A 24,528-nucleotide genomic window follows, 5' to 3' on the forward strand; every position below is an offset into this window, starting at 1 on the left:
GGTGTTGGCGAAGAATACTGAATACACCACAGGCTGCCAGAAGAACAAACAAATCTGTCTTGGAAGAAGTACAGCCAGAATGCTTCTTAGAAGTGAGGATGGTGAGACTTAGTTTCACATATTTTGGACATGTTATCAGGAGGGATCAGTCCCTGGAGAAGGACATCATGCTTGGTAAAGAAAAGGGTCAGCAAAAAAGAGGAAGATCCTCAACAATATGGATTGACACAGTGGCTGTGACAATGGGCTCAAGTATAATGGTTTTGAGGATAGCGCAGCAGGATGGCATGTTTCTTTCCATTACGCACAGTGTTGCTGTAAGTCTGAACCAACTTGACAGCACCTAACAACAACAAGAACAACAATCAAAAACTAGTTGAAAAAGAAAAACTGTTTAAAAAAAATTTTATTGTAGGGTTTATAACATATATAAATGTAAAGTGCACGATAATAATAGCATAAAGGCTATGACTAGAGAAATGAAGTATACTATAAGGTTCTTATACCATTATACGTGAAGTGGTATAATATCACCTTACGCTCAAGATATATCCTATAAACCTTAAAGCAACCACTAAAATAACAAAGTGCTAGAGCTAATAAGCCAACAAAGGAGACAAAATAGATTCATGAAAAATATTCAGTTGATCCAAAAGAAGGCATAAAAAGGGAGAGAACAAAGAATAAATGGGATACATAGAAATCAAATAGAAAGATGATTGGTTAAAATCCAATCATACCAATAATCACATCAAATGAAAATCATCTAAATATCCCAGTTAAAAGGCCATAAAACAAGTCTTAATAAATTATTTAAAATGATTCAAGTTATATAAAGTGTGTTTTCTGACTATAATGAATTAAATTAGAAATCAATAACAGAAAGATACCTGGAAATCCCCAAATATTTGGAAAGAAAATAACACACTTCTTAATAACCCATGGATCACAGAAGAAATCAAAAGGGAACATAGAGAATATTTTGAACACAACATATCAGATGTGTAGAATGCCATTAAAGCAGCACTTAGCGGGAAATTTATAGCTCTAAATGACTATGTTAGAAAAGAAGAAAGAGCTCAGCTTCCACCTTAAATTATAAAAAGAAGAGCAAATGAAACCCAAAGTAAGCAGAAGAAAAGAAATAACATAGATCCCAGTGGAAGTCGATGGAATGGAAACTGAAAAACGTTGAGAAAAATCAAATCAAAAGCTGGTTATTTGAGAAGCTCAATAGAACTGATATAATTCCAGCCACACTAATCAAGAAAAAAACTTTTGAAAGAAGACACGAATTACCAATATCAGAAATACGAGAGACAACATCACTACAGACCCTACAGATATTAAAAAGATAATAAGAAGATATTAGGAACAACTTTATGCCAATGAATCCAATAATTTGGATACAATGAAAAAACTCCTGAAAGACACAAACTATCAAAGCTTACTCAAGAAGAAAGAGTGCTATATCTACAAATGAAATTGAAATTATACTTGAAAACTCTAGTTAAAACTTTCCCACAAGAAATCCTGCTTTAAGGGAGAGCTCACTTCTTGGTGTAAGACAGGCCTCTGAGTGTCTTGCGAATGTCCCTGGGAGGCTTGGCTTAAGCTCACGTATCAGCATGAGCAGACACGGTGGGAAGCCTGTGAGGTGCACAGGGGAGGGCCAGAAAGCAATGGCAGGGTGCTGTGTAAGCTGCCGTCTTAGAAGTGCTGAGATCAAAGGAACCAAAAGGTACACAAAATGTACCGCCAGCATAAAGGAAATGACCGTGCAAAGCTCTGTCTACGCGTGCGCTTGTGTGCATGATCATGAGTGTGCTTAGGCATGTGAGTTTTGCGGGTGTGCGTGGGTTGCTATGAGTCGGAATCGACTCGACGGCAAGCGTTTTGGTTTTGGTTTTTTTGTGGGTGCACATGTGCACATGTGTGCATGTGTGTGTGTGCATGTGTGCACACATGTATGTGAGACTGAAGTGTACTCAGAAAGCAAGTCTCTCTCGAGGCCAAGGCCAATGTGGGGACCTAGAACTCATCAAGTGAATCCAGAGACATGTGGCCACCCGGGGAGAACATCCTATTCACCAGGAGCCTGACAGTCACATCTAGGCTGCTGTAGACAAAATCTAAGTGAGGTCTCTGGGGTCAGCAGCCCTTGACTCATCCCCAAGCTAATCCTCAAAAAAACAGACCAGGCAGCTGAGTACCCGGCGCGCAGCACAGGCTGGAAGGATGGACTCACTGGGGCCAACGGGAGACGAAGACAGAGAACGGACAGGCTGAAGAGAGAACAGAGCGGGTGAGCCGCCAGGGCCGCCTGCCATTGTCACAGCTGGACTGCACCCCAGGCCCACAGGGAAGGCATCTGGGCTCACAAGAAGAGACACACACGCGTGTCTGTATGAGGGCACATCCTCAAACACGCTCACATATGTCTATGTGTAGACACATCCACAAACATACGCACGTGTGTCTACGTGTGGACTAGTCTGCAAACACGCACACACGTGTCTGTGTGTGGACATGTCTGCAAACGCATGCACATGTGTGTCTGTGTGTGGACACGTCTGCAAACATGTGCACACAGGTGGACAGCAACTACCTGAGTTACGTGGTCTGTCCGAAACACGAATGCTTCACTCGGCAGACCTCACCAGTCCTGTGTCTATGGTCTCTCCTTGATGCTCACGTGCCCCTCCATATCTGCACCTCCCACACAGTACAAGCCCCCCTGTTGGCCCCTCAGCTCCCAGACTGGATGAGCTGCAGACAGGAACACGTCTCACTCAGCCCTGTGTCCTCAGAGCCTCCACATGGTCAGGTTCTTGTGAAAATGTGAGTCAGGGAGGTAGCGGAAGGAGGATCTGAGGCACAGGGAAGACATTCACAAGGCCTGAGGGGGTCTCAGTGCAGGGGCCACAGGGCAGGTGTGTAGGTGAGAAGATGACCACTCTGAAAACATTCTCCTCGCCCACCCATTCTTGTCCCGGCCAGGTCTGTGGCTGCAGACCTTGGCAGCTTCCATGACTGCAACTATGAAGACTAGACTGGAAGTGCCACAAGTGCAAAGCCTTTGCCCTGCTCCCACCACCGTGTGCCCTGCATTCTGATGCAAGCTGACATTTAGCTGGTAGCACCCAGGTATTTGCAGAAGAGAGAACAACACTTAAAGTTCGGTTACCTCTGGAGACCCTGAAAGCAAAGGGTTATCAAGGGACAGATGCTGACAGCATAGGACTTCCCACCAGAGTGAGAGGGACCCAAGCAGATATACTATGCACCTGCACGAGGTGGCCTGCCCACTGGTGCAGGGAAACACTCACTGGGCACAATGGTGTTCTCCTCTGGGGGGCCCATCAGTGTCACTGGGATCAGTACGGCAGCACTTGGCTCCAGGGGTTGATTGCCCATCCGCGTGACATTCCGCTGGTTGTCTGCATCCTCTGGTTGTTCCACCACCTTCTGGAGACAGGTGCTGGGCAGTGCATGCACAGGGCCCGCCCCCAGCAGCCCACTGGCCTCCACTTCACAGCGCAGCTCCCTGCAACCAAAATGCACGTGCGAAATCAGCACAGCCCAGACCCCTATTCAGCCTGTAAAGCCTCACCCTTTAACCCTGCGCAGACCAAGTAAATCCATGCACCACCTTCCCTGCGTATTTCTGTGATTTGGGGTCTGGCAGGCAGGGATGGGACTGGCTCACCTGTCTGTCCCTGAAACAATGCCAAGCAAGGTTAGCATCATGGTATATGTGGCACAGAACCATTTGCAGAAAGAAAAAGCCTGGAGCAGAACATTCCCTAAGCCACCCCACCAAGGCCTGCTAGGCCAGAGAGGCCAGCACAGAGCTGTGCACACGTGAAGGCACAGCTGGACGTCCTGTGCCTGCCCCCCAGCCATGTGTGCTGAGTGGTATGTGGAAACAGAGGGATCCAATTACCCAAGGCTCTCACCGAGACCCAGGGAGTGGGCAATGCAGCTTGGGTCCTCTTGGTCACAGCCACCTCACAGCCTGGCCATCAGCCTCTGGGTCTCCTGCTTCTCCCTCTTTCACAGCGCTGCCATTTCCATTCCCCTGACCCCCTTGTTCCGCCCTCTCCCAACTTTCACAAGTCAGAATGTCCCCAATCTATGCCACAATTCCCCCCAAGCCTCTCTCCCGCAGGTCCCTTCAAACACTGGCAGCCGCTTCCTGACAATGTAGTCCTTGGACCCTCACACGTCAGCTCTGCGTGGTGGGGCTGCCACCCACTCCACAGACAGGGCACCAGTGCCCACGCCCCCAGCACCCAACCACCCCGTCACTCACTTGGGCTGGTGGTTCCGGAGCTCCTTGTCCCTGTCCTTGTCCTTGTCCAGATTCTCACTCTCCTTCTCCACAGCTTCCTTCTCCAGAGAGTCATGCTTGGACAGCACCTTGTGCCGGGCCCTATGCCGCCGAGCCGGTTCCTCCGTGCTATCAGCCTCCCTGGGGGCAGCACGGGGGCCTCCGCGGTGCCGCGCTCGCCGCTCGCCCTTGGCTCCGGTGCCCTCCCGGGCCTGGTCCAGCACGTGCCGGTGGGCGTGGTGACGCCGGGGCTCCTTCTCAGTTGCCTCTTCTGGGGAGCCTCGCCGATGGTGGCGCCGGCCACTGCCCTCAAGGCCTGGGCCTCGGGGCCGCTCACTCCGGCCTTCTCGGGGGCCTGTGGGCTCCTTGCTGCGGCTGCGGTGTGACCGGGGTCGCTCCTCCCGGCCCCCCAGCTCCCCGTTCTCAGCCTTGGGAGCCTCAGGTCTGTCCTGCTCAGCACCGGCCACTGTGGGGACTGGGGTCTTATCCTTGTCACGGTGGCGGTGGTGCCGTCGGGACAGGTCAGGGCCCTCGGCAGCAAGGCCTGACGGCGGGCGGGCAGGCTCAGAGGGCTCAAAGCCCTCCCGAGGTGCCTCACGGCCAGGCTCCACCACTAGGGGCCGGTCCAGGTGTGTCTTCATGTCAGGTCGCAGGTGGCGTGTGGCGGCGAAGCGCAGTCGCTCCTCAGGGTCCATCTCACTGTACAGTGCCTCACAGCTGGCCCGCAGGTTCTGCAGCCGCAGCTGGCTGGCCCGTTGCTCCCACACTGACCGTGCCTTGGCTGAGTTCTGCTGCCTCCTGGGGAGAGAGGTAGAGGTGAGCACCTGCCCCTGTCTGCCTGATCCCCCACCTGTCTGCCTCATGAAGGGACAGCCACAGATGGACACACAGCAATGGAGAGATGGCAGAGTTGACACCAGGGGGAACAGGGGAGCCCTTGAGAACCCTCCTCAGGGTGCAGAGGATCAGGGCAGGACTAGGAGAGGCAAGAGGGCTGTGAGTGAGGGATCAGAGAGTAGTGGGTCCCGGTGTGGAGAGAACAGTAGCCAGGATGGGGAAGGTAATTTTCTCAGGGCAAACATGGGCTGAGGCAGCTCCCGGCACTGGTCAGCCCTAATGTTTGTTCCCACAGGAGCCCAGAAGTCAGGGCTGGTGTCACCAAGCTTCCTGCTCCTGGCTGCAGCACCAGGCGTGGCCCCCTCAGCACATGGCACAGGGAGTCCTGTGCCCTCTGCTCATTGCTGACTCCCAGGCAGGCAGCCTGGCCCATCACCCACCTTGGCCACGCTGAACGCTTGTCAAGGCCAGGCTCCCCCTCAGTCCCGAAAGCCCCTGTGCCCAGCATGGTGGCATCGTCTGTAGGTCACTCACACAGTAGATGTGCTGAGCCATAGGCCTCAGCCCTTACAACCTCAGGAAACTCATGGATTCACCAGTTTCTCAGGCCCCCAGGACAGTGATGCGGCCAGAAGCAGACGTGGGGGGAAGGGAGGAGCCCCACGTGCCCTAGGGAGGCCAGTCCTCCCTGGCCTGCACAGACAGAGTTGCTGGGGCGGGAAGGGCTGAGCCCTGCAGCGGATGGATCCCACCCTGCCCTGATGGGGGACATCCACTCCAGAAGGGGACAGCTGCTTTGGGCAGCACCCGTGAGTTATCAGCAAGCAGAGAAGGATGTCGGTCCCTCACCAAGGAGCCCAGGGGTGAGTGGGCTATGTGCAGGCAGCAGCTGCTGCCCCAGACATCCCCCGCCTCCTTGGACACTCAAGGCTGTGCTGCTTCCAGTCAGAGGGCACCCTACAACAGGACCCTTGCCTTGCTGGGACCAAAAATAGGGTTTGACTCTGAGCCATGCATAGATGCCAATGGGAAAGGGTATTTCCAGGCATGGGGGCCCCAAGGATCGGCAGTGGCCACATAGCCTCAGGTCTTAATCACCCAAAAGCCAGCAATGGGCCTGGACGGTGGGCAGTGCAGGCAACTGGGGCTGGGGTCTGTGTGTGTGGCCAGGTGGGCACACACGCACAGCACTGCCCCCCGTCCCAGGTCAGCTCGCCCTCTTCCAGGGACAGTACAATACGAGAGCTCGGCCGTCAGCTGGGTAGAAGGTTCGGAGGCTGCAGGCACCTCAGTCCTCCCTAAAAAAAGGAGCAAGTAATGGACATGACACTGAGCAGTCTGGACAAGGGCAGCTGGTCCCTCCATGTCTCCATCTCCCAGTCCCCCCGTCCCCGTCAGGTCCGTACACGCCCTGTCCCTGGTGTTCCCATCCCCGCGTTCTCATTTCCTTACCATTGGGTCTGTCCACACCCCATCCCCGCATCCCCATCTTCTCCCCATCAGGGTCCATCCACACTCCGTCCCTGGGTTCCCATCCCCATGTCCCTGTCCCTGTGTCTCTGCATCCTCTCCATCAGGGACCCTCCATGTCCCCATCCCCACAACCCTGTCGTCATCTGCACACGCAGCCTTGGACTGCCTCTGTCCTGGCCCTATATGACACGGAGGCCCGGGTTTGGGCTCAGGAAGCCACACTCGTCTCTCACACTCTCTTCCTGGCCTCCAAGCTGGCCAGCAGCACGAGCACATGTGAGTGAGGCAGGAGCCACTTTGGCTCCAGCCGCATCTGTGGTATCTCTAACCAAAGAACTTATGCAAAGGCTTACTTTTCAGGCCCTGGGGCACAGGCCCTGGCTGCAGGGCAGCTCTATAATATGGGAGGACTCAGAGAGCCTTTGAGGGCCTGGGGGCAGCCCCGCCCTGGTTCTGGGCTCAGATAACTGGTCACTGTAACGGCTGAGGCCACAAAGTAGCACCCGGCGTATCACCACTGACACCCACATCTACCTCATTCCACTGTGTGAGCCAACCTGTCAGCCTCTGGGGTACAGAAAACTCCCCACTGACTGCCATGAAGCTAAAGGTTCAGGGTGCAGGAGCCCCCACCATCCCTCACCTGAACCTGGAATGGACCTTTGTCGGGAGTTTGACTGTACCCAACCTCACAGCCCCGCAAAGGACTTGGCTCACCCTCAGGAGAAGCCCTGGCTTGCATGGCTCTGCCTTGACCTCTAGCCAGTCTAAAGCCAGCCTTGCACCCAGATAGCAGATCCACCTGACCTAGAGCTAGGGTGTCCTGGGGAGCCCTCCAAGTTAGGAGGCGGGCAGCGAGGACCCCACAAGCGCCCCTGGGAACCACTAGCAGTCGCTCTCTGCTACCACCCGCTCTCTGAAGCCCTGTTGTCCAAGCTGACATTCAATGCCGCATGGACCCAGGGAGAGAGTGCTGCTCAAGCAGGCAGCTCAGGAGAAGCAGAAGCACTCAAGACCCAGAGCAAGGGCACATGGGACAAACAACAGACACTCAGACAGAAACCAAGGGTCTGGCTCAGACTGGCCTGAGGCCAGGCCAGGAGCAAGAACAGTGGCCCGCTCTCCCGCCCGGCCACAGGGAGGCCTCCCGAGAGCTGCCCATGAAGCGATGACTTGAGGGGCAAGCAGAGTTAGGAGTGGAGGGTGTTGGCGTGTAGTTATCATGAAGCCATGGGTGGAATATTGTAACAGAGCGACTCACGGTGAGTTTACGCTGGAGACGGATGAGCTGCGAGATACAGTACCTCGAGTTTGCTTTACAAAACTGCACATGCAAGAAACAGAACAAAACAAAAGTGAGAAACCAGAGAGAGCGCTGAGAGACACAAGAGGGCTGGCGCGGGCACAGCAGCATCCGTGTGCGTCCTGTTGGGCAGTGCGCCAGCCGTGTCCTCTAGGCAAGAGACATCGAGAGGAAAAAGCAAGTGCTTTTCTTCCTGCCTACCCAGAACGGGAGACTGAGGTGAGCACAAGCGGATCCCGCAAGTGGCCAGAAAATGAGTGATTCCCTCAGAGGCCGTCTTCCTCCACACATGCCCACATCTCCTACAGTTCCAAATACAGGCACATGTGTGTGCCCACATGCCGGGGTGTGCATGTATGCACTCACAGAGCTCCAGGCCTGCCTCCTGCCAGGCTGGGACCACTGACCCTGTGGCACCGAGGTAACCCCTCTCCTGGCCTTCACAGAAGTACAGAGGAGGCTAGCTCAGGAGCTAGGGTGTCCTTACCTGTAGCACTTCCCTGCCCTGCTGCGTGGCCCAGGGTTCCTTGTAGAGTACCAGACCCATTGTCCCAACCAGCACAACTCACCAGGAAGCCAGACAGATGCCAGGGCCCGAGTAGCTGCTGCCGGCCCTGGGAGTCTCATCCCAACACAGGCAACAGATTGCGGCATGAAAAGGGGCACTGCCCCACCCCACATGCCTGGGACACAGGCTTCACCCTGTGCCTTCACCTGTGGGGCTGATTCCCACGGTGTTGCCAGTCAAATCAGACTGACTGCAACACTGGACTAAGGAGGAAGACTAAGGAGACCCCAGCCAGCCTAAAGGGAGAGCAGAACAGGAGCCCCAAGGGCCAATGCCAAGGTGCACCCAGGCTGCCCCAAGCTGGCTGCTCTGTCTCACGTGTGAGGTAGAAACGGGATGAGCTGGTGCCTCACCTGGAGCCCACTGAGGGGGGTACCTAGAGACCCCTGGGGAACCCCATTTCCAAAAGTAAGGAACTACCCTTTCCTGTGTAAGAACCAGTGTGGTGGTGAGGCCAGCAGTGGGCATCGAAGATACCTGTGCTGGCGGGGGGTGGGGGGTACACATTTACAGACTGGCCGTTGCAGCAGCAGGTCAGGACAGCCCAGGCCTCTCGAGGCCAAGAGGACAGGAGTAAAGGTGGACTCCTCAGGGCACCTGCTCCTGAAAGACAGATGCTCCGAGCAAGGACAAGAAGCAAGTGGAGGAAGGGCTCAGGCTCCCTTCCAGTGAGATGGCTGCACCTGGCTCTTCCTCTCCTCTCAGGAGTCTCAGGCTAACGGAAGGAGCCTCCCTGGGCACACCCTGGGAATCGGGCAGCTCCAGCCTCCGAGAACATCAGAGAAGGCCAATGCCAAACAAACCCACAGCCCATGTGAGCCGGGAGCTGGGCAGATCAAACATCACCTGTTGTTCCTCAATGGCAGATCCCACCCAGCCCAAGAGCTCTCGTGACAGCGGCCTGAAGGTACATCTGCCAGTCACCACCAACCCGGGAACAGGTGGCCAAATTAAATCCACTAAATGACTAACCAACCAAATAAATGAATTGTCCAGACAACTGACCAACTAAACAATAAGCCTTGAACATGCCAGCAGCTGGCCAAGCAGCCACTGCTGAGTCCACGGCTTTCCCCAGGCCCTCCCAGCCTCACCACCCCAGGCCCTCCACTAGCTTCCTCTCCCTAGAGGCCAGCGCTTCCTGCCTGGCTTAGAGATAGGGCGAAAGCCCTCTGCAAACTCTTTCCTAGGAAACACGCCTCTCCCCAACAACCGCCAGGCAGGAAGAGGGTTGCTACACACACCCACACTTACACACGCACACATATTCACACACTCACACGCACATACGTGCACACACACACTCAAACTCACACTTACACTGACACAGCCTCACATTCACACACACTCACATCGTCCCACACATGCACACACTCACTCATACCCCCCACACATCCATACACATCGACGTACCAATGTACTCGTATCCATAACATGCACGCTCACATGCTCACACATATTTACACAGTCTCTCACGTGCACATTCTCTCCCAACATGTGCAGTGGGCACATACAAAACACAAGTGCCTAGCAATTTATTTGTGTCAGCAGTGCACACATATGCACATGTGCTCCTGTCACAAACATCACCCACAGACGTGCTGATGGTTGTTGCTGGCACTGTGGCCACTGTGCTCACAGAAAGGGAGAGGCCTGCTGCAAAGCTGGGGGCATCAACCAGCACGGCAAAGGGCGGTGTGTGGGGCAGTGGGTATGGAGCCCACCATGCCCAGTGAACCTTGAAGTCAGAGCCCACAGCTCTGGGGCTGGATTCAGCCTGGCCCAGAGCACAGACTCTAACAGGAGAAGGGTGTCTGTGTTCTTCCACAGTCCACCCTGAGGCCAGGCCTTGGGCCAGACTTTCATGCCTCCTCCATACCTCTCATTCCCCAGAAGACCTTTCCCCATCCCACTGTGGGCCTTAGCTCTGAACAGGGAGCCCCACATGGAAGCCCCAGACCCACCCTCATCTCTTCCCACTACAGAGCATCACCTTGGCCTTCCCTTTCCAGCCTGTCCCAATACCAAACCCTGGCAAGACATTTTTAAAGCTGCTTAAGTCCCTTGGGCCACTAAGGCACCACTGATAGTCCCTCAGCTCAAAAGATACACTCTAGAAGAGCCTTGTGTAACACACACTGTGACTGTCTTAGACTGCTACTCACCCCAAACCAACGTCAGGGTGAGGTGGGGGCCAGGGCTCACAAGGGGGGAAAGCCCAGTCCTGCTGGGCCCTTCCAGGTACCTGTCCATGGAACCGAATGTCCACAATGAGCCCAATGCCCACCTCGACATAAGCCTTGGCTTTGCGCCCCTGCCCCAGCACAGGCTGCCCTGGTGGGCCCTTTGTGCAGAGGCTCCTGTGGGCAAGGAGAGCTGGGATTCATTCACAGCTTCCAGGGAAGGGCTCCAGCCAAGGGGCCCTCTGAAGAAGCCTCCAGAAGAAGGACCCTGGGGACGCCTAGCCCCAGCCCCACCACATGCTCCCAAGAGCCTTACGCTGCAATGGAGATGTTTGCGGCAGACATGGGGCTGACTTCAGCCACTTCTTTGGCCTTTTGCAGAGCAAGCTTCTGATTGGCTGCTTCTTCCATCTCCTCTTCATCCTGTTGGATCACAGAAACCTCCAGTTACACCTCAGAGTCTGGTGTCTGCCCCACCAACCTCACCTCTTCTCCTGGACCTCTGTCCTTGTTGCCTTCCATACTGGTGTGGTAGCTCCTGCGGTCACAGGCTGCCCACAGCCATTCAAACAGCTCACAGAGCCCCAGCCCCACTGAGGCTCTCTGCAGCCTTGTGGCCTACATGCCTTTGCTGGTGCTCTGGGTGAAGTTCCAAGGCTCCTTCCTTAACACTATCTCCTTACCAGGTATATCTCCCAGGCCCCAGCTGATGTTCACAGCCCATGACCACAAACCTGTGCTTCTGCCCAACCTCCTTCCCTGGCTCTAGCCCCAGGTACCCAACTGCTTGACTATCCCACAGTGCCTCAGACTCTTCAGTCAAACCCCAAACTCATCACTCCTTTCCTTCCACCTGCTCCCTAAAAGCACCTGCGGATGCCTTCATCTACCAGGTAGCTGCAGCAAAGGGAGCAGAAGCAAAGGGAGGGCGCCCTGCAGAGACCACTAGGTGCAGGCTGGCCACAGGCACTCATATGGGCCATGCCTCTACATGGAGTGCTGCCCCCCAGCAATGTTCTCCTGGGTTACGCCACACCTGCACCCACACCTGCATTGCTAGTTGCTGCAGATGGTCTGAACTGCCTTCCTAGGGATGGCTGAGTCCATCTCAGTCCCAGAACATGGAAGGGCTGAGAGCCTTGGACAGTGCTGGTGGGCAGATATGCACAGGTGGGGATGCCCACACATGCAGACACCTGCACAGCTGTGTGCAGGGCAGGAGCACACAGAGAGGTTACACACAGATGTGCCCAGGTAGACAGCACACACGGGGATATTTGGGACGTGGGCAGCAACTTCCTTCAACACCCTGAGAGGGTCTAGCCTGGGCACATGAAACCAAGCTCAGAGCTACCCTCTCAGCTGGGCAGAGACCAACCCAGAGCCAACTGAGTCACTAGTTCTCGAATGAAACCTGAGAGCAGCCTAGCTGCACTGTGATTAGGGCCACAGGGGTGCAGGTGACGAGGTGGCGGCAGCTGTGTCCTCTGGAGGGAAATCACAGAGCAGATTGTGTAACCACAGCCCCCCCGCCTCACTGCAGCTCAGGGATGAAAGACTAGTGGTGGCACCCACTGGGCAGTGTCAGGCGCCCACTGGGCAGTGTCAGGCAGAGGCTCTCCTGCTGAGCCTCTAGCAGAAGCACAAAGAGGTGGAGACAGCGGCAGCCAGGCTGCTCCTGAGGCCCCACTGGGTCACACTGGGGAGGCATAGCCCATGGACTGCTAGAGTCCAGCTGCCCAGGATGACCCACAGGTGTCCCCTCTCACCCAAGGATGTGCACAGATGTCCCCTCCCCACCTGGGGCAGCCCATGATGTCCCCTCCTGCCCAGCATGGCCCACAGGTGTCCCCTCCCACTCCAGGACTCACAGGGGTGTTGCTTCTCTGACGTTTACGGGCTGTACAGCTGGAAGTTTCCTAAAGCCCACCTGTCCATTCCTCTCATTTTTTTGTGCGACACTCCCCCACATCACACCCACACCAACCAAAGCCTTTCATGCCTCCCACTCCCGCAACCAGATGGCCCCTGCTCTCACTTCTCCAGCTGCATCTCTTGCCAGCCCCTTTGGCTCCCCACACTCCATCTTGCCTATTTAGGTGACTCTTCCTAGGTAGTGACTTTTTGGGAGTCAGCCTGCCTGGCACAGAGTCTCTCCAAGCTTCCTAGGATATATTCCTTGCACCCCTGAGTGGCATCTTAACCTTTGCCTGTCCAGGACCTCTGCCTGGACAGTGGTCATATAAGGCCTTCACCCAGGGCCTGGCTCTTCTCATAGTCCTGCAGCTTCACCCCTACCATGTGAACCTACCCCCACCCCCAACACCTGAAATCAGGTGGCTTCCTTATGGTGTGGACCTGACCCCATCCCCCCACACCCAGGGGCTGCAGGTGACTTTCCTACCTACATACCTTAGTTAGCTCCTGGGCGTTGGCGAGGTTGTCCACTGCAATAGCCAGGAAGACGTTCAGCAGAGTGTCTAGTTGGCTCCAGCTAAGGAAGGGAACTTCTGCCAGTGGTGTATCTAGGATATTGCACCAGCCCTGGGCTCATGGCACCACTGAACAGTTTCTATTAACCCAATAAGGCCCAATGTTCTTGTTCAAGCATGGTAAAGAGTTAATTACAAGATTAACAAGCTTGACTTGTATTTTTGGGCTGATATTATGGTAAAGTTATCTAAAAGAAGAGTGTCAGATGTTTGGACGGGTGCAATTTCAACGTTTGCCACAAGTGCCATTTTCTGTAGATATACTGCTGGCCATACCAGGTTAATAGAAACTGCTCAGTGGCACCACACACCCAGGGTTGGCGTAATACCTGTCATTCCTGCCATAACTTGGTTACACTTCTGCTTGGGCAGACACCCTCCCACACAGCTAAGCCACTGCTTTCCCTGTGGAAAATGGGGTCTTCATTGCCCGATCCCCACTAAGCCAGGGGTCTCCAGGCTGTGGAAAATTCCACTGCCTCAAGCAGTTTGTTTGGCATGCCCGTAGCTCTACATTAGAACACTGATTCCTTTGCTTGGCACACCCTGTAGCTTTACATTAGAATCCTGGTTTCCCTCTCTTTAACTGCTGCCCCAAAACTAGAGGAAATTGGTTTAGGCACCATGTTGACATTCAGGATAACCTTTTAGTTTATTAAATTCCTCAGCCACTGTAACCTCCCCACCTCTGGGTGGAGTCTAACCGCCATTTTCTGAACATGCGATGCATGAAGTTACATATAAACCCCATTGCGCCTGCGTAGTATGATTGAGAATGTTGCTGATGTAACTCGTATGAACGTCCTACTTGTAAACTCCTTAAAAGTAACATTTCCCCTCGCCCCTGCTGAGCAGTCTTGGCAGTGGCAACCGTGACTGACTCCTTTTCTTGTGCAATGAAATAAAAGCGCCTTTCTACTCGCCCATCTTGGTCTCTCTTTTATTAGCTGAGACGAGTCATGCCAAGCAGAGCCTGGGGTTTGCACCCGGCAACATTTATGCAAAGCCGGCCAGGAGTCATCTGCTCAGTCCAGAGGTGGATCAGACAACAGACCAGCTCCCATATCTGGTACCACCAGGAGATTTCTCCTGGAGACCTTGGAGCAGCCCTGAAAGTTGATCCACCTTAGACCCAATGGTGACTCTGTGGGAGACATGAAATGTGCCTGGGTTATTTGGTAAGTACCTAGGTAAGGCCTTAGAAGAGTCCCAAGAAGCAGGAGGAATTGATTGAGGCTGTAAAAGGTTCTAGGTATCTGTTATTAGGTTGGTGCACTGAACTAGGTTGTGTGAGTGTGTAAGGCATATGTGTGTGCCCAGGGAACTGGGAATATTCAAGGGACCCCCAACTGCAGCCCCTTAGGATGCATCCTTATGAACTGGAAATATTTTGGGCTAATCCCCATGAAAAAGACGAAAATTATTTTCCTTTGCAACACTGCCTGGCCATGGTATAAATCAGCACATGGAGGGGAATGGCTAGAAAATGGGTCTCTAAATTACAATACTATCCTCCAACTTGATCTTTTCTATACTCACAAGGGTAAATGGGATGAAAAACACTATGTGGAAGCCTTTATGATTCTATATTGGGACAAGGGATTGCAGAAGAAATGTAAAGTTCTAGTCCAGAAAGAGGCAGGAGGATCGCAACTACCAGTCCTCGCTCTGATGCTGAGGAAGAATCCTTGTTGCTGTTGCATGCTGGTATCACCGCCCCCTTATGCTTCCATTCCAGGAGAAGGAGCTGCACTGGCAACGATTCCTGTCACTAAACCCTCTCTGTCTCTATATCCACCCCTCCTAAACCCTTCCACTCTGGCATTGGGCTCACCACCAGAATGGTCTTTAGGTGCCCAAATTTGGTGACAAGGGAAAACAAAAGTAAAACAAGGGTGACCAATTCTTGGGATAGCCATAGCACAGCCAAGCCCAGGGGCATGTGCCCCCCTCCAACAAGTCCTGGCAGGAGATGCCGGCATGGTCTTTTTTAACAGGTGATCTTTATAACTGGAAAAACCATTGTCCCAGGTATTGGGAAGACCCTAAGAGAACAGAGGACCCTGCCTGGGATCAGAATACAGCTGAGGGATGGACCTGCCTTGCTTAGCATAGGGAGTGCCTTTTAGAAGGGTTGAAGAAGGGGGTAGCTAAACAAAAAACCTTGGCAAAATATATGGGATCAAATGAGAGCCAAATGAAAATCCCTCTAAGTTTCTGGAAAGAATTTATGAGACTTTTAGACAGTTCACAGACATGGACACTGAGAGTCCCAAAAACATTCACATGGTGAATACAATTTTTATAGGGCAGAGAGCCCCAGATATACAGAGAAAATGCCAAAAACTGTTGGAAGGTGTGGAGTTGGGGATCTCAAGACTTGTCGATCTTGCCTACCAGGTATATTCTAATTGGGACCAGGAACAGGAAAGGAGAAAGATCGCTGGTCAGAAGAGACAGATTGCATTCCTGGCCACTGCCTTGTGGGAAAATGATCCATATCCTGGTGGCCCAAGAAAAGGAGAGCCCATGAGGAGAGAAGGAGGTGAGAGATCCAGAACCCCATTCAGCTGAGACCAGTGCACCTGGTGCAAAGAGAGAGGACACTGGAAGAAAGAATGTCCTAAATTCCTACCCAAAGGTAAGAAAGAGCCTGGGGCTGCCCAGTGCCCCAATGATGCCAATGAGGGAAGATTTGGATTGAGGAGGACCAGAGGCAAATCCCCTACCTGAGCCTCTGGTTATAATGAAGGTCGGGGGGCAGGGGCAGGGGGAACCTGTACCATTTCTAGTGGATACTGGAGCAACCCACTCTGTCCTGACCCAGAAAAAAGCCCTGAGGAAACAAACTGCATTGGTCATAGGAGTCTCAGGTAAGAGGGAGAACCCTCCCTTCTTCCAGCCTCTAACCTGCTCCATACAAGTGAAATCATTAACACACTCTTTTCTCTACATGCCTGACTGTCCCATTCCCCTAGCACAAATTTCTTTTGATAAAGGGACCGTGCAAATAGAGGTATCACCAGAGAATGGATGGTAACTACAGATGGCCCTTATTGCCAGGTCACTCACCAACTATAGCACAGAAGGACACCACCAGGGATCGGTAGCACCAGACATTAAGGAAGCAGTGGTCCCACAGGTATGGGCCAACAAGGTGCCAGGATGTGCCAAAAACATTCCCCCAGTGGCAGTTGATCTCCTACCTGGCATAGCTCCCCCTTCCCCCAAATTCAGCAATACCCTATCTGGGCTGAGGCCGAACAGGCACCGGGAAAAATCATCACCAGTTGCCTGAAACATGGACTGTTCAGACCATGTCAGTCACAGTTCAACAACCCCATCCTCCTGGTGAAGAAGAAAAACGGAGAATGCCAGTTTGTTCAGGATCTGTGAGCCATCAACCAGGTAACAGCCACGTTTTACCCTGTAGTTCCCAACCCGTATACCCTGCTATCAGCCTTGTTGCCCATCTTTTCCAGGCTCACTGTGCTAGACCTGGAGGATACTTTCTTTTGCATCCAAGTGGAGGACAAAAGTCAGGAAATCTTGCCTTCAAGTGCGAGGACCCAGGAACAGGACATAAACAGCAGCTGTGCTGGCAAGTCCTCCCACAGGGCTTTAAAAACAGTCCCTACTCTTTTTGGGTCAGCTTTGGCCCCAAAACTGAGACAACTGACCCTGACGAATGGTGTCCTCCTTCAATACGTAGATGACCTACTCATCGCCAGTTGCATTGAGTACAACTCAGTCCAGAACACCACAGAAGTTTTGAACTTCCTGGGAAATGCAGGGTATTGGGTCTTGGAAGAAAAAGCTCAGGTCAACCAAAAGGAGGTGAATTATCTGGGTTTTAAAATCAGACAGGGACGGCGAGAACTCCTCCCTGCCCCAAAAGATGCTATCTGTAGATTGGCAGCCCCTACCAATTGGAGACAGCTCCAAGGCTTTTTGGGAATGGCTGGTTTTTGCTGTATCTCAATCCTAAATTTCAGACTTATTGCCAAGCTTTTATACCAAGCCTTGGAGGGAAAAGACACAGATGACTTAGAATGGACTGGGATAGAACAACAGGCTTTTGATACCTTTAAAACAAAGTCAATAGAGGCCCTGGCCTTAGGGCTCCCTGATGTGAATAAACCTTTTGACCTGTTTGTACATGAGTCTGCCAGAGTGGTGGCCAGGGTACTTACCCAGACTCTCGGGACTTGGAAGCAGCTGGTGGCATGCTTCTCAAAGCAGTTAGGCCCAGTCACCAGAGGATGGCCGGCGTGCCTTCAGGCAGTAGTGGCAGCAATATTAATCATCAAGGAAGCCGAAAAACTCATCCTTGGCCAACCTTTTGGGCTGAGCCGTGCCTCACTCAGTTCTGACCATCTTAGAGCAGAGAGGGTCACATTGGATCTACCCAGGGCAAATGGCCCAGTACCAAGGGGCACTGTTAGATGACCCAGCCATTACCCTACGAGAAGCTACCAGTCTAAATTCGGCCACCCTACTGCCCACCTTGCCAAAGCAAGACAAGGAACATGATTTCTTAAAGACTTTTGACCTGGTATATGCCAGTCAACCTAACCTCGCTGTCCAGCCACTCCAAAACCCAGACCTTGAACTGTTCACCAACGAAAGCAGTTACATGGAACAAGAAGAAAGAAAAGCTGGATATGAGGTACTTACTTTGGAAGAGAGTCTAGAGGCTAATTAGCTTCCCCTCTTACCTCTGCCCAGAAGGCTGAGCTCACTGACATGCTGCAGGCTCTTAGAATTGCCAAAAGTAAACAAAAAACTATTTATACTGATTCCAAGTACATATTTGGGGTATTGCATGCACACAGGGCAATGTGGAAGGAAAGAGGGCTCCTAACAGCAGGAGGTAAGGACATTAAATATTCTCAAGAGATCTTACAACTTTTACAAGCCATTCTCCTAACTCCCAAGTAATGGTATTACAGTGCAGAGGGCATCAGAAAGAAGACACCACAGTGGCCAAGGGCAATTACAGAGCAGATGAAGCAGCAAAGAAAGCTGCAATTCAACAGAAACGCAGTAGCCCTGCTAATTCCCCATTTGGAATTAACACCACCTGACCTCCACCTAGACTATTCCCAACAAGATAAAGATATTGCCAAAACCTGGGGCGGGGGCGGGGGGGGTCACTCTAATCAAGGATGGATGGCTGTACATCCCCCATGGAAAGATTTTCATTCCACCAAAACTCATGCACCCTGTCCTACAGAGAACCCACCAGTCCACCCATTATGGACGCAATGGACTACATGATTGCGTTAAGAGACATCTAATTGGACCAAAGGTCCACACCCCTATTTCGGCAGTGGTAAAGAGCTGCCCCACCTGCACAAAAAAATAGCCCCAAGAACGCTTCTGAAGCCCCCCAGAGGTCCAGCGAACTAGGGAAATGCCTGGAGATGACTGGCAGGTGGATTTCACTGAGATACCTCGAGCTCCTGGGAATTACAAATATCTGCCCGTCTTTATCAACACCTTCACTAACTGGGTTGAAGATTTTCCTTGCAAGACTGAAAAGGCCATCAAGGTTGTGAAGCACCTCTTGAATGAAATCATCCCTTGATTCAGGCTTCCTGTCTCCACTGGCAGTGACAACAGGCCCCATTTTATGGCCTTGGCGGTGCAATCAGTGGCAACCGCCCTGGGCATTAATTAGAACTTACACACAACCTGGAAACCCTAGTCTAGTGGTAAAGTAGAGTGGGCAAACCAGACTCTGAACAGACACGTAGCAAAGCTGTGCCAAGAGACCAACTGGTATGGACAAAGGCACTGCCTATGGCCCTCCTGAAAGTTCAGTCCTCCCCTACAGGCAAAATAAAACTTAGTCAATTTGAACTATTATAAACGGGCACCCTTTATTAGAGAACCTCAGTATGACCAATGTAGCTTGCCTTAATAATGACCAACCTCCCTCCCTCCATGAGATTGGAAATGTTCAAGTTACCAAATACTTGCCGTCTCTTTGGATGGCTCTGTCTTCTCTCGACAGATATGCTCACCTGAGAAGCCTGCCTAAGCCAGAGGTGCCCCTTCATCCATTCCAGCCTGGTGACTGGGTCCTTCTCAAGGCATGGAAAGCCAACCCCCTTTACCAGAAGTGGACTGGCCCCTTTGAAGTTCTCTTGGCTACCCCAACAGCTGTCAAACTCAACAGGCTTAAAGCTTAGATCCACCATATTCAAGTAAAGAAAACCGCCACAGGGATGAATTTGTCAGAGCTGTGAGAACTGGACTTGTGAGCCAGTCGAGGACCTTAAGCACTCGTTTTCTCGACACTCTCTTGCATAGGTGGGATCCCCCAAAGACTCTTAACACTCCCAATAACCTTGGTGTTAGTATTCTGTCTCCTACACCTGTATACTTTACTTGAACAGGTCAGATTGCTGTAGGCCTTTCAGTGAGCAGACTCAACCACGAACAGGGTAGTGTGGTTATTCCTAGGAGCCGCCCTCTGTGTAAACGCTGGACGGGATTTCCATGTTCTTCGTAGGTTGTACCAGGCAGTTGTAAACCATACTGCACGGGGTAACGATTGCTGGATTTGTTCACACTCCCCTTCGCATGTAGGGCAAGGGTTACCGATAATCCCTGTGCCTCTCCATCCAATTTACTGGCTTAAAGAAGAGAGGAGGTACAATTAATAAATAAAAATAAAACCCTAGGCAGAGTTCAATACACCACTGTGAGGTCTGACTCTCCAGCAGCTTGGTGCATACAGTGACATTCTACCCATAATGCCTCAACAGTGGACACAATGCAACGCTATCTGGATCTATGCTAACCAAACATGGACTAAATTCAAGATCAACATCTTTTTTAAATGGGACAGTTACGTTAGAAAAACTAGGGCACAATGTAACTGATCAAAGCATTGTAAAAGCAGTCTTCCAATTTCCCCCTAAAGCCTACTCATTAAGACACCAAAGATTTTAATGGCTGGATGGGCATTTAACCTATAAAACACAGCCAGCTAGTCATACTGGCAAATATACACCAGGCTGAACATGGGCAGGAGGCATACATTTATTCCCCCTAGAAGAGGTTCTCTATTCCACCAGAAGCACCCGTAGGTTTAAAAGAGAAACAATAGATATTACTAAGAATGCTTGGCAAAAGGCACAGAGGGTGCTACTCCCAATGCTCGGGGTTGGGAAAAATTATGATGACATTCATATCCTGTACCAGTTCATTAAGAATGTATCTCTGTCACTTGAGACAGTAGCCAATACCACCAAAAGCTTGACCCAGACTTTGCAGTCTGAAGTTGACTCCTTTGAAACCATAGTTCTACAAAACCGGGTTGCCTTAGATCTAATGATAGCTTCTGACAGAGGAGTTTGTATACACATCTACGCTAGCTGTTGTTCTTTAGTCAATCCATCTAGACAGATTGAAAATGACCAAGAAAAGGTGAACTCAGTAGTTAGACAACTACAACAAGATCATTAGACCGCCAAACAATTAATGATGCCTTCGGGTCCTGATTTTAGCTGGCTGACATCATGGTTACTCAATTTAGGATGGTTAAAATCACCGGTTGCTTTTATAGTGTTAATAATGATCATAGGTATATGCTCCTGCTGTTGTGTACAATGCATCCCTACCTGCACGTTCTGGTTAAAAAGGCCAACTGTTCAAGCCTGTATCCTATATTTGCCCCCTCCCTGAGAACATGCCAAACAATTCCAAGCCAGACTTGGTTCAGAATAGACACTGGTCCTCAATGACCAATGTCCAAAAAAGAAAAGGAAGGAATAGGACAGAGGTCCCTAGGCTATGGAAAATTCCACTGCCTCAAGCAGCTTGCTTGGCACACCCCATACTTTGCTTTAGAATCCTGGTTCCTTTGCTTGGCATGCCCTGTAAACTTTACATTAGAACCCTGGTTCTCCTCTTCTAAACTGCTGCCCCCAAACTAGAGGAAATTGGCGAAAACCAGTTTGGGCACCATGTTGACACTCAGGATAACCTTTCAGCTCATTAAATGCCTCATGCATCATAACCTCCCCACCTCTGGGTGGAGTCTAACCGCCATTTTCTGAACATACAATGCATGAAGTTATATGTAAACCCCATTGCGCCTGCATAGTGATTAAGAATGTTGCTGATGTAACTTGTATGAGCTTCCCACTTGTAAACCCCTTAAAAATAACCTTTCCCCTTGCCCTTGCTGAGCAGTCTTGGCAGCAGCAGCCATGACTGTCTACTTGCCTTGTGCAATGAAATAAAGGTGCCTTTCTGCTCTCCCAGCTCAGTCTCTCATTTATTGGCTGAGACGGGTCATACTGAGCAGAACCTGGGGTTTCCACCAGCAACACCACAAGCCTCCAGCCTCTAACCTGGGCATCCCCCAGATGCTCTGTCCACATCCAGACCTCTGGTCACCCATCTTCCCAGTCCCTCCTTCGCTCTGCCTCACACTGCCCACCCTCACCCACTGACCACAGGAGCCCTTCCAGGCATGCGGTGGCTATGCGCAGCACCCTGCCACAGCTTCTCCAGTGGCATTTTGGCCACCTCTCTCCATTCTGGCCACTGTAGAAAGCTTTCTGCAGCCCCTGCTTCATCAGCTCCAGGTGGGGCCATATCACCTCCTGGTCCCGTGGGCAAAAGCACCCCAGGTCTGAGGCTGCAGACCCCAGTAGCAGAAGACTTTTCTCCCTTCCTTCTCCAGGGTGAAGTCTTGGCACTGTCTCCCCGAGAGGCTTTCTTTCTGGGGTGAGCACAAGAGGTAGGTTCTCACAATGTGTAAGACATGGAAACTGCTCACCACTACTGAGAGCCTACAATGGACCAGCACCAGTCCCACTGGCCCCTCCTGGGAGTCTCATGAGAAACCCAGGTTCAAGAAATGTCCCAAGTCAAGGGTTCCCTTGGTGCTGTCTCCCACGCCCTTCCTGCCAGACCACACTCCCCCACCACCTCCACTGACATTGCCCGTGCCTGTGTCAGTGTCCTCATTCTGTGGGCGTCCCCATCGCAGCCCTGAGACCCTGGGCCAGATCCCTCTCTGCTGTGGAGGCCATCTCGTACATTGCAGGGTGCTGAGCAGCGTCCCTGGCCTCCATCCACAAGATTCCAGTAGCACCCCCACCCCAGGTTGTAACAACCAAAAGCATCTCCAGATATTGCCACGTGTTCCACAGAATTATTGCCTGTAACCACAGCCCCAGAGACTTGGCCTTTGCCAGCTGAAGCTGTTCTCTGGCTCTGGGCCAGAAGGAAATGCAAGCACAGTCCCTGTGATGACAACAGTGATGATCTGCTGACCCATCTCTGCCTGGGTCCCAGGTGAGCTCCCACCCAAGGACTTACAGGCAAGTCTGCTTAGGCCCAGCACTGTCCACACCCATGGACGCCAACCCTCAGGGGCCTGAGGACAAGGTCTTTGGAACTGAGCAGGAGGGTGCACATACAGAGCACGTGAAGGCCGCTTTCCTGGCCGGAACGAGCAGGCCAAAGTTCAGCTGTAGCAAGGTGGGTACCAATCCCTGGTCCCTGTCCGAGGAACCCTGCAGCCTCCTTCCATCTGACAGCCCCACTCACACCTGTTTCCTCCTGCACCAGCTCCAGCCCAGCCCCCTTCTCCAAAGCAAGTCGGCCCCCTCAGGCCCCTGGGTCTCCCCTCCTGGGACTCACACTCAGCTTCCTGGAAAGGATGCAATCCCCCAAGGGTCCCAGAACCTATGGCTGCTCAGCAGGGGGCATGCCATAGTTATGACATGGGGTGGCACAGGAGGATAATTAATAGGGGGGACCCCACCTAGGCCAGCCTAGAAGAGATTCCTACATGGAGACAGAAGCTGAGAGAAATAGTCCCAAGTGCTGGGGCAGCAGAGACAGGATGGACAGACGGGGAGTGCCCAAGAGGCGACAGCAGAGTGGTGTTGGTCAGGGAGACATAAACTGATCTCTCTTCTGCCACAGGATCCTCTGCCATGTGGTTCTCAAGGTAGGTCCCAGGCCTCAGTGTCCCCGGGTGCTTGTTAATGCTCCTTTTTGGGTCCAGACCGGGGAGTCAGACCTAGGGTGGCCCTAGTCTGTGCTTTAACTGCCCCCAGAGGGCTCCCATGCTTATCTGAGCCCCTGGGACCCTCCAGCCTGGACAGCCCCTCGGCCCAGGACCTTCCTAGCCCTCCTTCCACCTTGCAAAGGCATTAGCCCCACAGTCTCTTCCTTCTTGACTCCCCTGGATCTGGCTCTTCTCACCATGGCTTACCGACTTCCTCAGAAGCCCCACACAGCCGCATTGGTCTCCCTCCTACAGAAAACCTTTCTATTTCCCTGCAGGTGCTACAGTATCAGCAGGGATGGTTTTAAAAGCCCAGGGCTAAAAAGTAATTAATTACTCAATTAAGTTAAGAATAGCCTCACTGCCCCTGCATGTTCCCAGGGCTGTGGCCCACAGCGCCTGACCCAAGCTTCCTGTGGCCTCCATCTGCCCTGAGACTACATTCACCACTCGGAGTAATTGCGCAGCTTCCACGACTTGCACTGTGTAAGAACCTGAATCTCGTGCCTAGCACCCACTATCCTAAAGTGCTCTTCACACCCAGCACTGTGTGCTTCATCCTGGAGGGGCCAAGGGCAGCCACAGGGAAGATGAGGGAGGCCATCCAGGCTGAGCACCCGCTACCCCAACCCCAGCCCACGGAAGGATACAATTTCCAAACAACGTCAGGACAATGAAGTAAAAAGATGAGAACATGCCTTTGCTGACTCCACCTTGTGATTCGATGCCGTGATACATCACTGCATTCCAGTCCTCTCCGGTCAGGATCTGTGGAGATAACACCACAGCGTATGCCTGTCTCACCGTATCCACCCACGCACAAGCACACAGACACGTGCACATACACATACATGAAACATGACACATATATGTGCGTGCATGGGTGCACACATGTGGATACATGTGCACACATACACACACAGTTTTCAGAGGATGGTGCTTCTGGAGCTTAAGGTAGCCCAGGGTCCTCCAGAAAGACTTCCAGGAGACAGCTGCTGAGCTGGGTCAGGCCTGAAAAGATGAAGAAGTGCTAGATTCTCAGCCAGGATTGGAAACGGCACTCCAAGCAGGGAGAGGAGGTGGGAAAAGACAAGGAGGAAAAACACAGCAGTGAGGTCAGGCACCAAGAAGCTAAAGCAGGCTGGAGAGACAGAAGCTCATGGACCTCCAGAGCCGCCTAACCTCTGCTTACAGCTGGGGCCCAGAGAGGGTCCTGGGCTGCTGAGGCCACATTCCATAAGCAGGGCCTTTGACTTCTGGTAAGCCCTAGCTGTGAGGGCAGCAAAACGCTGCTTTT

General features: G+C 52.4%; 1 protein-coding gene across 1 annotated transcript in view; it reads right to left on the minus strand.

The window, feature by feature from the left end:
• Positions 1 to 24,528, minus strand: part of CACNA1B (calcium voltage-gated channel subunit alpha1 B) — a 310,032-nt gene that overhangs the window by 146,949 nt on the left and 138,555 nt on the right. Inside the window, exons 16-20 of the mRNA XM_049896435.1 lie at positions 23,882 to 23,999; positions 13,110 to 13,177; positions 11,014 to 11,120; positions 4,316 to 5,131; positions 3,330 to 3,547 (exon numbers count right to left, since the gene is read on the minus strand). Coding sequence (XP_049752392.1) covers positions 3,330 to 3,547; positions 4,316 to 5,131; positions 11,014 to 11,120; positions 13,110 to 13,177; positions 23,882 to 23,999 — 1,327 coding nt within the window. The remainder of the gene's footprint in view (positions 1 to 3,329; positions 3,548 to 4,315; positions 5,132 to 11,013; positions 11,121 to 13,109; positions 13,178 to 23,881; positions 24,000 to 24,528) is intronic.

This window comes from Elephas maximus, chromosome 9 (assembly GCF_024166365.1).
Source record: "Elephas maximus indicus isolate mEleMax1 chromosome 9, mEleMax1 primary haplotype, whole genome shotgun sequence".
Taxonomy (NCBI): domain Eukaryota; kingdom Metazoa; phylum Chordata; class Mammalia; order Proboscidea; family Elephantidae; genus Elephas; species Elephas maximus.